This window comes from Alligator mississippiensis, chromosome 1 (genome assembly GCF_030867095.1).
Source record: "Alligator mississippiensis isolate rAllMis1 chromosome 1, rAllMis1, whole genome shotgun sequence".
Lineage (NCBI taxonomy): Eukaryota > Metazoa > Chordata > Crocodylia > Alligatoridae > Alligator > Alligator mississippiensis.
The window spans coordinates 229962065-229978624 of NC_081824.1; the positions used below are offsets into that span (position 1 = coordinate 229962065).

At 43.8% G+C, this 16560-nt stretch overlaps 1 protein-coding gene across 5 annotated transcripts in view; it reads right to left on the bottom strand.

Moving 5' to 3' along the window:
• SLC24A3 (solute carrier family 24 member 3) overlaps window positions 1-16560 on the bottom strand; it is a 452298-nt gene that overhangs the window by 31048 nt on the left and 404690 nt on the right. For 4 of the 5 annotated variants that reach the window (XR_002091321.2, XM_019491036.2, XM_019491034.2 and 1 more), the window contains exon 15: window positions 16162-16274. Coding sequence is in view for 4 of the 5 variants with exons in the window: in XM_019491036.2 (XP_019346581.2) it covers window positions 16162-16274 (113 nt within the window). In the remaining variant the exon portion in view is untranslated. Of the gene's footprint in view, window positions 1-4127; window positions 5051-16161; window positions 16275-16560 lie in introns of those variants that run through there. The other variant, XM_019491038.2, reaches the window with a different exon arrangement.

The window sequence follows — 16560 nt, forward strand, 5'->3', positions numbered from 1 at the left end:
GCAGGGAGTGCTTGAGAACTGGAGCCTGTTCTGAGACCTCCCCTAGTCAGAACTAGAGGTCTCTCGGCATTCTTCTAGGCCCCTGCTCAAAAAAGCAGGTAATGAGGAGAAACAGTATAAGAAGTTTATTTAGGGGAAGCTGTGGGGACTGAATGTGGGCTCAAACCTAGACTGGCTGCATGCCTGCACAAAGGAGCAAAGAGCTCTGTTATTCTCATCTGCAGGTTATTGTGATCATCAGAGCAGGGTAAATTTGCTTGTGCTGTTGTAGCTAGCCAGGCCAGCTTGGGGATCTTAGGGATTTCTACACTACACCACAGGTACTTCTGTGCCAGGGAGACAGCACCCACCACCAGGCTGCTACTCCCCTTTCTTTGTGGGTAGGAGGGAGTGAATCCAAAACCCCACCAACACACAGGTCTGCAGAACTGAGTGGGTGCAGATGGGATTGTGAGCAGTGGCCCAAACAGGCAATGGGGAAGCCAGGGCTCAGTGGTGACTCTGAGAGAGACTGTTTGGTGTGGGATCTGTTCCAGGTACATAGGCTGCTTGCAAATGTGGATAAAAAAAACTTCACTTTTTATTCCATCCAGGAAGAACCAACTGCTGAAACTTCCTTAGCCTGACGAAGGGTTTTTGAACCCAAAAGCTTGCTTAATAACTATTCTCCAACTATTTGGGTTGGTCTAATAAAAGATATCAAATTCACCCAAGGAACCTTGTCTGTCTATGTCTTTAGACCAACACGGCTACAACCTAAACCCCTGATAAAAAAACCCAGCACTTTACTTTAAACTGGGCTCACTCCTGTGCAGAGCCCAGTGAATATCCAGAAGAGGCAGTGGTTAGTTGGACCTGGCTTGCCCAACGTCTGTATAGGTGAGGCACTTCAGCAGAGTGCTTTGATTCAGCTATTAGATAAAAGTGCCAAAAAGCTCCGCTGAAGCACCCAATCTGTACAGACACTGCAGAGCCGAGTCAAACGAACGTGCTGCTGCTTTTGGTAAAGCACCTTTTTCTTCAGGTCTGTTAGCAGCCATTGTGCTGATAGTCTGCCCTTCCCTCAGCCCAGACTGAAAAGGGTCACCTCGGGCTCAGGTCATGTTTGCAGTTGGATCTCCAGGAAAGCATATAATTTTGAACAGACCTAAGGAACATGTTTTGCTCAACAGTCTCATGCCAAAGAAATTACATAAGTCCCAAGGCTTGAACACAGAAAAATGTACTAGCCCTTCTGTGGGGAACCTAGTGCCAGACCTCATTTTCCCTCTCACATACAGGTACTGTCTGACTGCATCTGGGGGATGCTTAAAAAGGGAATAGGCACCAGCTTTCAGTCACCTTAACCAAGCTGGTTACAATTAAGGCCTACTTCAGGGACTGTGGCATAGGTTAACCAATGTGTCACAGAGCAGCTGGTATACTCCCTACATAGGGCGTTAATATTTCCAGCCTCCTGAACTGGCCAAGGCTGAGGGCCCTCTCTCTGCCCCTTCTTCTGCAGTATCCATGGTAGGCATCACCCATTCAGTGAAGTCAGCCTTTCTATTTCTATGTATTTCTATGCATATGTAGTGTAGAAATACATGCAAGAAGGGGGAATGTAAAGAGATCAATGCTAGTTTCATCTCGAGTTGGATCTGAGTCCATTAAAGAAGTTAAAGTCCTAGCTCAGGCTTGTTTTTACAGCTGCAGGAGCTATCCCATGAGCTCTGAAAGGCAACTGGATAGAAGGCAAGGAAAAAATCAATTTTCCTGCAGACTCTTTTCTTTTTTCTTCTACTCTGGGTATGCTAGACCCCTGTTACTTGGCTCCGGGGGTTGGATTCCTGATATAGGCCTCAGAAGGTAAGTCTATACTGCCCTGAGGGTTGCCTTCAACTAACACAATCCATAAGAGTCTCCAATCCCCATCTATATTGCCCAGCAGGAGCTCCACCCATGGAGCTCTTCTAGGAATCAGCCACCTTGCAACTTGTCTCTCCTTCTGCACTTGGTTGTAATTATGGGCAATGGAGACAGCAAGTAGGGTATAGAAGGCCCAGATGCCAGGAACAAGGAATTGTGGGATTGCTGCAGGTTGACTTCCTGTTCTTGGGGCCTGGGTCAATGCACTGCAGGGATGCAGGAGTGGGAAGGTTCAACCTGACATGACACAGATCATCCAGGGGCAGGGTGGATTTTTTTCTGGAAGGTGAGTTGTGAGCTAAGGTGTTTTTTAATGTTCATGGACAGTAAGTCTGGGCAATAGACTGGGCCTAAAGGCAGGAATAAGTAGCAGTGTAGATATATCCCCAGTGTTGCATTGTTGTGTGGTTGACAATGTGAACTGTTTCTAAAGCTGTCTCAGTCCAGAATGGTGTGGCTTCTTGCTATTTGCTCTGACTGAAGGCTAAATGAGCTACACGGCAAGCCATGTAAGGAAAGTCTGAGGGACCTAGGACTCTTCAGCCTGAAAAAGAGAAGGCTGAAAGGGGACTTGGTAGCAGTTTACTGCTATGTCAAGGGAGTACATCAGGGGCTCGGTGAACAACTGATCACCAGAGCGCCCTTGGGGAAAACCAGGAGTAATGGCCACAAACTCCTGGAAGACTGTTTCACACTCAACATTAGGAAAAACTTCTTCACAGTCAGGATGTCCAGACTGTAGAATAAGCTCCCTCCAGAAGTGGTGCAATTGCCTACCCTGGAAATCTTCCAGAGGAGACTGGATAGTCATCTTACTAGGGTCACCTGACCCCACCTGTCTTTCCTGCCTGGTGCAGGGTGCTGGACCTGATGCTCTTCTGAGGTCCCTTCCAACCCCTTACAATCTGTGAATCCTATACCTCTAATCATTTTGGTTGCTCTCTGTTGGACTCTTTCCAATCTGTCCACATTTTCTTGAAGTGTGGGATTTAAAACTGGACATAGTACTCCAGGTGAGGCCTCACCAGTGCCAAACAGAGCAGAAGAACCACTTTTCTTGATTTGCAAGAGATACCCCTGTTGATGCAATCTAGTATTTCGTTGGCTTTTTTTTGCAAGAGCATACTGTTGACTCATGTTCAACTTACAGTCTGCTGTAACCCCCTGGTCCTTCTCTGTAGCACTGCAGCCTAGCCAATCATTCCCCAGCTGGTATTTGTGCATTCAATTATTTCATCCCTAATGCAGGACTCTGCACTTGCTCTTATTGCATTTCATCTGTTTGATATTGGACCATTTTTCCAGTTTATTCAGATCATTCTGGATCCAAGCCCTACTTTTTAGAGTGTCTGCAACTCTACCCTACTTGTAAGTGTACACTCAATCCCATCATCCAAATCATTAATGAAGATGTTAAATACAGACCCCTGAGGAGCCCCATTTGACACCTCCTTCCAACTAGACATTAAGCCATTGATGACTACACTAGTGTAACTGAGAGCAGAATTTGCCCACAACAGATAATGAATCAGATAAAAGATACTAGAAGATATATTTATCAATAGAGGAATCTGATCAGGCATTATAACAGAAAAAATCTCTAAGCCAGTGATTCTCTGCCAGGGTTCTGTGATACCTTTTTAAGGATGCTGCAGGATACCACATAGCATTAGCACTGCCAGGTGTGCAAACACCTACACATTATTTACATAATAAACCCAGAGATTTCAAATAGGAACTTACAGTATCAAAACCATTCTGACCTGTTGTGGTCTTTCTGAGTTCTTTGCAACACAAAAACTTGTCTAGTATTTTCCTGTACTCAAAAAAAGAAGAAAGTAAGAGCTGGCATTTTCTGAGGGGTGCCCTGAGTTTACTAAGGCACTGAATCAACATTTCATTGGCTGCCTTGCCTAAGACCTCATCCTAAGCCAGCAGATCCTTTCATTTTGGAAGCTGCATTAGCCACTAAGACTGTTTTCTGCCACCATTGTCTTACCCAAAAGCAGATCAGCCATGTGGTTCATGGACAAATTTTCTTTAATGAAAGATGGCAAAGAACCTAAGCTAAATCTGACCTAATGAGTACACAATTTGGATGAAATCCTAGCTCCAGTGAAAAAACAGGATTTCACCACCCTATAAGCAAGACACTTAAGCACATGCTTAACTCAAATCCTGTTGACTTAATTGGGACTTAAATAAATGATGGTTACGGCTTTTCCATCAGAGTTATTTTTTAATAGAAAACATGATATTCCAAAATCAAAATTTGCCAACATTTTTTATTCACTGTCAGGGAAACCGAAATAAAATATTTTGTTTTGGGTCAAGCTCAACTGGAAAATCTTGGTCTGTTGAAATGACCTGTAATGTTTCGTTCTGAGTCATTATGGTATTATACAGGATTTTCCACTGGTGCTGAAGCAAATGGGGAGAATTCAAGTGCTTAATGGGATCAATACATGTGTCTGACACCTGCTCCAACATGTTTTAATTAGAACACATCGGAGCAGACCTGATGGACTGTGTTAATTAGCATGCTCCAGCTGCCTTGGTGTCATATGTAGTCAGCATCCTCATGCTTCAAAATTGTGGTGGGGTGTTTTAACTAAAGCTCGTCGAATGAGCTTTAGTTAAGGCACCCTGGCTGTCATTTTGAAGTGTGGGATGCTGAATACATGAGATGCTGTGGGCACTTTAATTAGAGCAGCTCCTGAGAGCATGTGTAAAGATGCCCTGAGTTACCTGAGTACTTAAGTGCCTTCTGGGTTTAAGGCATAACTTTCATTATGGACTTGCCTCCATTGGTTATAAAGTTGCCAGTGGTTTGGAGTTTATCATAATGCATTTAGTTTCTATTTTCTCCAAAAATATAATTTCAAATTCACTTAATTTCTGGGCCAATGGATAAATAAAACCTGATGCTGGCATAATTCATATATCTTCATTCTATTGTAGTAACATGCAATTCTAGATGGCAATACAAATGCAGTTATGATCAAACAAGCTTTTCTCTCCTTTCCTTTTTCTCTTCTTTTTTTGTAATCCTTTCTTGTGGAAAAAATATCTTCAAAGCTTCAGAAATGGCTTTGGGGACTTCCTCCTTCGGAAGAGACACTCCAAAGGGGAAGCTGGGATCCTGCCAGATATTTAAAAGAACTTTACTGTGAATGGTTATTATTTGCTTAGAAATCTTCCAGTGCATAACACGTAAGCAAAGTCACATTTAGCTGAGAAATACTTTGGCCCAATTATGTGGAGCCTTCCTCATGTAAGCAGGCCTTGTCCATCTGAGTAATTCTAACGCTTTTTCCTGTTAATCGCTTAGAGCATAAGCTTATGGTTTTTCCTTTGGTGCTTGGTGCAGTCCCCGGCATACCAGTACTTCACAGCACTTACTGCTTTCACGAGAGTTTACCTGAGCAGAGTGAATAGCAACCCCTATTGGCACTGTAACTGTGCCAACAGATCTGTAGTCTAGTGGACTAGCCTTGGTGACTAAGTCCAAGAACTGGAAGTGAGGAAAGTCTCTCTGCTAATTGTGGGGTTGTTTGCAAGACTGCTTTTTAAACATGTGATCCCACTGTACAATGAACAATCTGGATAAAATTAAACAGTAAGGACATTGTTACACATGCATGAAAGCAGGCTACTCATGTCCAGCTGCTTGTTTACATCCTTTTCAGGGGAAAAACATAACAAATATAGGGATGAGCTACTAACTAGGGAAAGGAATTTTATTCCTACCACATAGTTTCATTTAGTTTTGTTCTTATCCCTAAAGTTTCTGCCTTTTTTTGGAGTTCTACTCAAACTGAAATGTCAAAGTTCTGTCAAAAGGGCACCTTTATACTGAGACTTTTGCTTTGGATCTCACAACAGGATTCAAAGTATAACTCCTCATATAAGATGTTTAATATGATACTAAAAGTTTAAAGCTTCAATACATGCATCTCGATACATGAAATGTATGTATAAATCTGAGTTGAAGCATTCATTGCCATCTCTTGTAGCCAAAGGCTGGTTACCCTGTTGGGGCTTATTTTTAGTTCCATCTCTTAATTTATAGAAACTCCATGGTGCAAGGTGCTTAATAAGAACTATGTCCTGCTCCCACTACTTACAGTTTAAATAAACAAGACAAACTAAAGGCAGGAGTAAAAACAGAGGCACAGAAAGGAGGAGTGAGTTGGTTAAGGCCATGCAGTAAGCCAGTGGCAGACCTAACAGAACACACATGACTTGAGACCCAGTACTCCTAAACAACACTGCTTCTAAATGAGGCATCCGACCTATAGCTCATTGGAGGACTTCAGTCACTGAAGAAGTATTGTGGCCACCCTGTAATATGCACTGCTTCCATTTAAAACAAGGCTGTCCAACTTTGGCATGGTCCAGGGCCATACACTACGATGGGCTGAATGCTGCAGGGTCAGGCCCACAGGATGCCTCCACACTGTATATGCGGTGCTGGCAGCATACAGGTCCTAACCTCCCAGCTATATGTGTTGCATTGGTAGCACATGCGCCTGTGCCCCCTGCTGCATGAGTTGTGCAAGTGGCACATAGATTCCCAGACCTTCTCTTGATGTGCGGCAGCAGAAGTGGCTGTAGGGGCCCACACGCTGTATGTTGAAGAGTAAACAACTCTTAGGGCACTGACAGAAGTGACATTTTGTTGCATGATCAGCTTCAGCCACTGAAAGCACTCTACAACCACACATTGACAGAAGTGCACAGTTGCAGAGCACTTTAAAAAGTGTCCAATCGTGCAACAAATAAACCCTCATACATGAGGGTTCAGATGAAGGTGCTCCAAAGTGCAGCACCTTCATTCACTTCCGTTAGTGTGTGCTGGGAGCTGGGCTGGGCTGAAGTCCGCCCTGTGCTCCAGTCTACTCCCCCACCCCACCCAACTCCAGTGCAGGCTGTGCAAAGCCCAGAACAGACTTCTCTCCCCTGCCTTCTCCCCCTCCCATCCTGAGACAGCACTGGATGGCTGGTGGGGGAGGAGGAAGCAGGGCTAAAGGAAGAGGTTGTAGACATGTAGCCTCTCTTGCTGGATCAGCTCCAAAGTGAAGGTTGATCCCCTACCCTTCTGACCCAACAGCGAATAACTGTTGGGTCAGGAGGGTTGGTCTAACACAGCTTTTTCTGTGAAGCACCATGAATTAGACTGGGGAGCTGCATGTCTGCCAGCACCTACAGTGGCTTTATCCAACAGCACCCCCAGTTTAATATTAACACAAAGGAGTTTTTCTTCTTCTTAGGAGTTAAGCATATGTGTGTGTGTGTGTGTGTGTGTGTGTGTGCACGTGCATACACACAAGTGTGTATATTCACTTTGACACCTCTTGATTTCTGAGTACCCAAAGGTACATCTTTAGTTGACATTTGTATTTGCAACTTCCTAATTTTGAAAAAAATAGATGATGGGGAAGCTCGGGAAACGAAGCAGTAGCGTCACTGTAGAGCGTGAGAGGTCTCCTGGGTGGCAGGAAATTGGCAATAGTGTAACAGCCACTTACAGAAGTCATCTGATTTACTGGGAAACTGAAAGTACATGAAGACCTTGGGTTCTAGCTCTGGCTCCTCCTCCCACTGCTGAATATTTGTTTTATCCCAAATGCATAAAAACTACATTGGGAGCATAACTCAGGACTCCCTCCCTCCTATCAGGAATTGCAAGATACAGAGATACAGAGTCAGGGTTCACCTTGTTTGTTCCCCTTCTACCCTCATGATTCCTGAATTCCCTTCCATCCAGTAACCCAGCTTCGCCATGAGGGGTAAAGAAGGTCTTAGCTCTGCCTGGTCATAGCTTGGTGGTTAGGGTGTTTTCTGGGAAAGTGGGAGGTAGGTATTGAAACTGCCCAATTGGCTAGAACCCAATGCCTTAACCACTAGGCTGTGGGGAAAAAGGTAGTTGTAGGTCTTCATTCTCTGATGATGTAGGTCTGTAGCATGCAGGTCTGGGTCAGATGCTGAATGGTAGCAGTCTTCCCCCACTTTTGCCTACTGTTTCTTACTGGCTGCCCATAGGTAACTCTCTATTCAGGGCTTATGCGCTTTGGAGATGCATAAGGATGCCTTCTGGGAGAGCAGGAGAGTTATATGCCTCTGTCAGGCAGGAAAGGATTGGTCTCCTGAGGTGAGACATTTGTCAGACTAGTGTAGGTATGTCAACAATAAAGCCTGTGGGCTAGATGCAGCCTGCAGAGCTGTTTCACTCAGACCCCAGGGTTCCTAAGGGGCTGGTAATTTTGGGGTGGTGCATGCCACCAAACTCCCAGCTACAGAGCCTTGTTGGACTGTATGTCAGCAGCAGAGGAATGAGTGACAGCTTCACTGACCCCCATCCCACTGCCACTCACCCTCCTGCTGCTGTGTCCAGATGCAGTCCAAGTGAGACTAAAACCCTTGGCTCAGTGGGCAGAACATGTGCTTGATAGAAAGCCATTAAGAGGCATCTAAGTGTCAGGCTGTGGCCCTAAACCCAGGGCCTTAGCCTGCCCAGAACAGCAGCTCACCGCAGTCTGCCACCTCCCCAGCTAAACACTAGGACAGATGCACGTGGCCAGAACCCTTCATCTGGGCCTAGGCCTATTCACACTCCCTACCACCAGACTGGCAGCTAAGGTCAGCTAACATCTTACCCCCTCCCATATAAGCCACTGACTCAGAAGGGGAAGTGTCTGGGCAGCAAGGTGCAATCTTGTACCTAGGCTGCTGCACTCTTGGACTGTGTTGCTTCTGGCTCTGATGGGTTCTCTGAATACCTGAACCAGTTAGTCTCCTGACCTCGCATTGTGCTTGACCCTCTGGATACCTGACATAGCTCTGGCTTGACCTCCTGGATACCTGACCCAGCTAGCCCCCCTAAACTTGGGTTCTGCTTGACCCCTGGACCTCCGACTCAATTAGTGGACATCCTGGCTTATTCCAGCTCTGAGGTGACCTCCACACCTGGCTACCTATGATCTGACATGACACTAAGTCACCACTATTCCCATTACAGTGCCCATTGCTAACTATCTAAAAATCTCACTTCTGTTGTCAGCTGTTTGGGGCTGGGCCATCTTTGTGTCTTGTCAGTAAAGTCTCCTACTACAATGAGACTCTGGTCCATGACTTGGCCTCATAGGTGCTACCACACCACAGATAGTTTCTTTTTACAAAGAAATAATGGAACTGTGCATTTTTATGCTAAGCACTGAGAAGCAGGGGCAAGGTGTAAAAAAACAGATCAGATGTGAAAACCATGCTGGTTATTTTCTGTACATTTGAGGTACAAAAGTACAATTTTCTGTGACCTTTACAATGGAATTACTCTAATGCTGTCCTGAAATTCGTTTAAATTATGGCCGTGGCTTCCTGAATGGCATGAAATGTGATGAAAAATCATTTTCTCAAAATCAAGTCCATCAACACAGTCATTGCTGAGATGCTCTTCGTCTAGCCCCAGCCAACTCATCATCTCTATGTTTTCTGCAATTACCAAAAAGTACGACACACACACATTTCACTACCCCTTCACTGTGTGTGTGGAAATATCTCCAAAATTAGTGAACTTTCCAAATTTCCTGAACTGTGAAAAAAGAAGTGAGGCCATGTTACTGGGGCCAGTATTTACTTGAATCCAAGACGAACCCCTTCCTTCCCCTCCCCATTCAATATGGGGAGGGGAGAAAGTCCCTTTTCTTAGCTTTGAGTATAAAGTGGCAGGGGGACAGGTGGCTGCTGTAGCTCTGGCCTGACCGGGGTTAGGACTGGAGTTGTAGGTGCTGCCTGGTCCCTGCTGCCTCTGCCACCTCTGTCTCCCAGCCCACTCACTGCTTGCTTCTCTACTGTCTCCCCACTTCCTACCTTCTACCCCCACCTGCCCTCCTACTTCTACCCTCTACTGCCTATCCCTGCCACTGCTTTCCCCTCTACAGCAGTGTGTGGGGTGGGGGAAGGGAAAGAAATTTAAGATAATCCTCTTATAATTAGATTCTGCACATAGAAAATGTTAACACATTTATAAATTTTCCATGTATAGAATTTAATTATTGGGGTGTCATCTTAAATTCAGGGTTGTCTGGGATTGGGGTAAATATGATACATTCTCCCCCTTGCAAATAACAAAACATAACTGTGACTTATAGGGTTTGATTCTCATTCATACTGAGGCCCTCTGACACCATTCTAACATCATTAAGTGGCTTTCAAGTGAGTAAATTGTGCTTATAGGCCTTAGAAGAGAGATGAAAAGAGACTGCATATAAATGGATATTAGGCCCATTATTGTGATTTGGTGGAATCTGTGAACATATCTAAGAGGTGTATGCAGGCTTTTATATTATTTTTGTATACATATATAATATGTTTATTATATTATGTAATATACAATATTATGTATTTTGTATATGTAATATATTATTTGTATATTGTGAGAGGACCTGAAGAAGGGTGCCTTGTATCTAAAAGGTTGTCTAAATCTCTCCCAATCATGCAGTCGGTCCAATAAAAGATATCACCTACAAAATATTGCTTCTCACATATTTTCTGGGCAATCACTGCTACAACATCACTCCAGTGCTACCATAACTTGAGGGATACTGTTATCTGCATACTTCAGTTTTAGTGGATTTCTGGTTTGTCAAAGTCATAATGGGCCATATTGAGGTACCCTGTTCACTCCATAGAGCAGTTTATTTTGCAAAGGTGCTACTGATTTCAATAGGAATCCTATGGAGTATAGCATTTCTCTATTCAGATAAGGGTATCAAAACCTGACTCTATACGAATACAGTGCTTGTTGAGACAAGCAGCTGCAGCAATTATTTCTGAAGCCTACATTTTTTCATTCTTGCAAGTAATCCTACTATGAATCTGCTAATATTTGCTTTGTGTCTGGTTCTGGGTTAGTCTATTTTTCTCAAGGTAGCTACAAAGTTGAAACATGATGCTTGGTTGGAATTTCATTCATAACAAATGATTTCTCCAACTTCATAGAGAATTTATAAAGGTCATCATGGGACTAAGAAATTGGACACTGAAAAAAAAGTTACTATTTTTTCTTTAGCATTACACTGCCCAGGAAAATAAGGAATGAAGGCTAGTATGAGACAAAAAGAAGCAGATACTCAGATGGCAAAAACAGCTACAAGGACTTCAGCAGAGCTATGACAGTTTACAACTTCAGAATAGGTTAATAGAATAGAATGATTATCTTCATGTAAACCTATACAGATACTATATACAACAAGAGATAAATTAAGGTAGTAAAGTCAGGCAGTCTAATTATGTAAAGACCGGCATTAAAACTGCCTTTGTAATGTTAATTTGGTTCCTTCATACATATTCATTATGCTTCAGCCTTTACTGGCATGATAACGATTTTTTTCCTTTGGACCCTTCTCTCTTTCTCTGGGTTTTAAGGTGCTACCTTTCACCATAGCTTCTGAGCCCCGTCCATGTAAAATTAACAGCAACAGTGACGTTCCTGTAGATTTATGAAGTTTCTGGCTCTTCTTCTCTTACAGGGTCATCTCTCTGCTTCAGGTAGTCTTGAATTATTTTGTTTTTATTATGGCATGGGGGTGAGGAGTGGTTTGAGAATAGAAGAGGGGCATTGGATTGTGTGTTACTTATGGTGGAAGAGCTGTCTCAAGGAGGCTTTGCCTCACTTCCTTAGGGGATTGAGACTGAATCTGCTCTATCTCCTTTGGAAAAGGGTACCAGAACTGGAGCCCCATTACAAAGAATGCTTTGCCCTTAGCTCTCAAATGCTTTGTACTGGTTCTGCAATCTATATTTTCCTTGAGTTCACCTGTTGCAGCAGTTTGTAGCTCAATACTCAAGTCTTTCATGCGGTTAGGGCTGGGTCCATTAATTGTCAATGAGGGCCAAGGTCTTAGACTGACTTTGGAAGCTGACTGCCATTCAGCAGAGACCAAAACACTCATTTGCTTTTGGCAGCTAGAACCTTAGAAAAAGCTGGGGCTGCACTGTGTACCTGCTGGAACCTGTGCACCATCTTTCTGTTGTGCTTCAGATACAGTAAGTGACGGTGATCCCACCTGGAGGTGACAAATTCATGGAATTCAATTGCCAGATTCTCACCTAGGAGAAAGAGGCAGAGTTTCCCAGCAAGCAGGAAGTGAAAAAAGTCATTTTTGGAAACTAATTCAACCTGGTCACCCAGCCTTGGGAAACAATCATACTGGACCTCAAGGTTTTCCACAGCATTGATGATGGAGGACTGTGTGTTGTCTTTGGAAATTGGAGTTCATATCTTGGCCAGATTTTAATAGATTTTTCACGTTTTAGCTAGTATTACTTTGGTTTTGCCTGGATTAAGCTCGAGCCAGCTGTACTTCATCCAACAGCCTGTCTCCTGCAGATGTTCTAATGTTTTAGGAATGACAGTGGTTACATCAATAGAGAATGGGATATATAGGTTAGTGTCATGACTGCACAGTTGACAGCTGAGCTTGAAGCATCTTATTCCCTGTAGTCTCGTGGAGATGCTGAAGAGAAGCAGGCATAGTCCAGAACCCTGTGAGACCAAGCAGGTGAGGGTCTTATGAGAGGAAAAGCAACCCTCCATGGTCTGCTGGAGAGGAAGGAGACACTGTGGGTGCTGGGTGGCTGCAGGGTCAAAGGTTGCAAAAAGGTCCAGTCATGTGAACAGGGAGATCTTACTGGAGTCCCCAGCCATAAGGAGGTCATCTCTGAGCAAAAGAATAGCTATGTCTCTGCTGTGTCCTGCTCTAAAACTTGACTGTGAGGCACTCAGGATATGGGCTGATGTCCCACATTGTTGGAGATTTGTGATTACTGCTTTCTCAGTTATTTGCAGGTTCCAGTGCTGGCTTCTGAAGGATTAGGTCAGTGATGGTGATTTCCAAACAGCTTGGCAGGCGTGCTTCTTTGAAGGAGGCTTTTGCTGTTTCTGACAGTAGAGTAGCAGTAGAGGGTAAAGTTGTTCTTAACTGTCTTTTACCAACCAGAAGGTTGGTAAAAGAGTCATGCAGGAATCCATTTCACAGGCTAAAACTCTTATTCCCACCTTCTCTAGCACACAAGATGGACAATGCTTAGTGAATGAGCAGATGCTCCATATTGTAGCATTGTTATTTAATACATATATGTCTAGGCTTTGCTTACCACACATTACCGAAATCCTAATCCAAATACTGAATTATTAATTTCCTCATGGTCTCTTCTGTGGGACCATAGCACAGGAGGGCTACAAAAGCATCCATTTATGTTCATAAAACCTCGTGAGATAAGGGGTTCTATGGGTGGGGAACTGAGGTATAAAGACAGCATCTGCTACATGGGCATGCCCAATTTGAGAGATTTATGGCTTGATTTCTTTCAAAGAATTTAAAACTTTGTTCAGAGCACAGTTCTTCTCCACTTCAGCTATAGTAGTCTTAAGCTGGACACCCAGAAAGTGAGGGCCACACAATTGGTGGTGAACTGTAGAAAGTCTGGTTTAATGGACATGCCTGCCCAGCATCATACAAGATCTCCATTGTAGAGGGACAGGTAGATCCTAGCTCCATAGGGTAGTATTCAGCTCCCTAAATTACAAGACCATTCATTCCCTTCTTGCAGTCCCCTGTCTCTAATTTCCACACCTTCTTAAGTTCTTACTTCTTCAGTGAACTAAGATACAGTCGTACAGACATCTCCATTAACTACAGAACCCTAATCCGTTCTGTGCACAGAATGAGGCTGGGGTTCTGTGCATAAAATACTATATATATGTTAGTAAAGCCTACATAATGGTCATGGGCAAGGGGCCAAATGAAGATTGCCTGGGCAACCTGGCTTAATTCTGTTGTTGCCTAACTTCTGAGCAATTTACTTTGAAAATTCAACAGGTTTTCAATATATATCACTGTGTGCAATTTCCAAGCCATTTTTTACAAAAGCAAACCAAATTTAAAAAAAAAGGCCCTCACATAGTACATTTGACAAGATTTATCAACAGGGTGAGAATTTCACAGACCTCTGCTGCTTGAGCTGACAGAGTAACTAATAGCAGCAATAGATCATTGTCCGCTCTGTGTGCTGGCTGGCCATTAGGGGGGAGATGAGGCATACAGTTTGGAGGGTAGGGAGTTGGAAAACTATTTGCTGATGGTTAAGAAATGCTGAGACTCAGAAATCTTGGCTTGTATCCAGGTGCTAAGGGAAGTGGGCTCTAGTGGTCATAACCACAGACTTATGCCCCTGTCCCTTTCTATCATTCCTTGTCCTCACTCCAGCCTCATCTTCTTTCTCCCACTGGCTAACTGCTCCAGTCCTAGCTGCCGCCTCAGTTCCCTGCTGGCCTCTGTTAGCTCCAAAGTTGATTTACCTTCTCCAACTTTTAATTTTATTTTATCCCCAAAAGCTCTCACCATTGTATCTGGTTGCCAAATGGACCAATCTTAATTTCATTCTCATGCAGTCCCTAGGCCTCCAATCATTCTGGTCCACCACTGCCAAACCTCTTCCATGATTTCAGTATGTAATTTTGGAAAGAGAATGACCAGATGTGACCTTAGTATTCCAGGGGAAGGTGTACTAATACAACGTTTTCAATACTATATTTTACCCTATTCTTTATACACTTTCATATGTTTATTTCTTTGACAGCCATTACACATTCAGAAGATATTTTCCCAGACCTATCCACAATGATGTCCTCAGTAGTTAGCTAGTTTAAGACTCTGAAGTATCAAGAAGAAACTCAAACAATTGCTCCTATGTGCATTATCTTGCTTTTGTGGGGAAAAAAAATTAGTCATCACGCTACCCTGACTTTGACAGGTCTTGTGGGGAAACAGTAGGCTCACACTTTCCTCTTACCTTAACTCACCCAAATAATGTGTGTCATCTGCCAATGTTGCTATCTCACCATTTACCCTATTTAATTATTTTAATATATTAAATAACAATGATCTTAATAAAATTCCTTGGGATATTCTACTGGTCAAGTTTTCTTAAACTGAAAACTTTCCATCCATTCCTTTGCCTTGCTTCCCTTTTAGCCAGGGGTGCTCAACCATTGGCCCAGAGGCCAAATATGGCCCATGGAGCCATAGCATCCAGCCTGCATAGCTCCCCGTGTGTTGGGATATTTGGAGGTGGGGAGCAGTGGCAATACCAACACCCATTGCTTCGTGCCAAATTCCCAAGCCTTGCATGGTCAGACTGGGGCTGGGCCATGCCCCCTTTCCCTGTGGCTGATTTAGGGCTGGGCCCCATTCTCTTACTCCCACACAGATGGATCAGGAATGGTCCATGCTCCCTTTCTACCATGTGCCTGGAACGGGACCAGGCTGTCCTCTGCCCAGGGGTGACTGGTGCCTCCTGAGTTTAGGAGGGCACAATTATGGACCAGAAACTGCAAACCAACTGCGGACCACTGGCTGGAACACAGGTAAAGCTACCTTCATTCCCTGGGTGGAGGGGTGGGCCCAAATTGCGGCTGCTGTGGACCCTGCGAGAGGAACTGTGGCCTCTCCGCCCGGCTCTGTGGGGCCATGGTTTAAAGTCCTGAGTGGTGCCGAGTTGGGGACCAATCTCAGGGAGGGCACATGCCCCCCCATCTCCCCTCTACCAGTCGCCTGTGCCTCTGCCCCTCTTTACACAGCTGGATCGGACCCTGCTGTGTCCGCCTCATGCACCAGATTGGGCCCACAGATGGAATGGGCACCCCCTTTGGCCTGCAGGACAAAAAGGTTGAGCTTTTAGCTATATTCTGATCCACAGTACACATTTAGTTCTTTCCTGGTGGACTAATTTAATAGCCTCTTTCATTTGCTATTTTGTTGACGTGACCAAAATTCTAATAGTTGTGTGGGGTATGATTTTCTTTTCCAGAAGTGAAGCTGGTTAGTCCCTATCCGATCATCTTCATTGGTGTGTTCTGAAATTCTATTTTTATCTCTGTAGTGTGTTACTAAATAATTGGGTGCATTACTAAATAACTTAGCTTTTTATCATGTATATATGCAGGCACAACAAAATACAGTATAAAACGGTCTGATATCTTATTTCATTTGGACCTTTCAACACAAAATAAAGGTTGTTGCACTATATACAGAGGATTAACCACAATTTCCCTGGGTCATAACCAGGTAATACTATTTGTTCACTCATATTCAACTGAAAGAACTTCTATTTGGCAGGGAACATGAAAGAAGCCCCAAAGAGTATTGTGTGTAACCAAAAAGAAAAAAAGGAATCAAACTTAGGACTTACATATGAACCATAATTCAGCGCCAGGGTTTGCAGAGCCCAGGGGAGGCCCAGGCCAATTAAAATGTCAAAAACATTGCTTCCAATGGAGTTCGACACTGCCATATCACCCATCCCTGCACAAACAGAATGCAATCAGAGCCATTTCAGTAAAGAATATTCACATATTAACTATCTCAGACTGCATGTAATTAAGTTTGACTACATCTAGCCTTTCTTTAGTAATGAATGCTTCCTTATTCCACTAAACTGGCCTATAGGAGTAACAGATGTTTTCTAAAGAAATAGTTTCTTGGTCTTTTCTTAACAAGTGTTGCCTGTGCCCTGTTTTTCTTAAAGCTCCAGCTCTTGGAGTCATGAGAACCTCAGTTTTAATTAAAAACAAAATAAAACCCAGCCCTC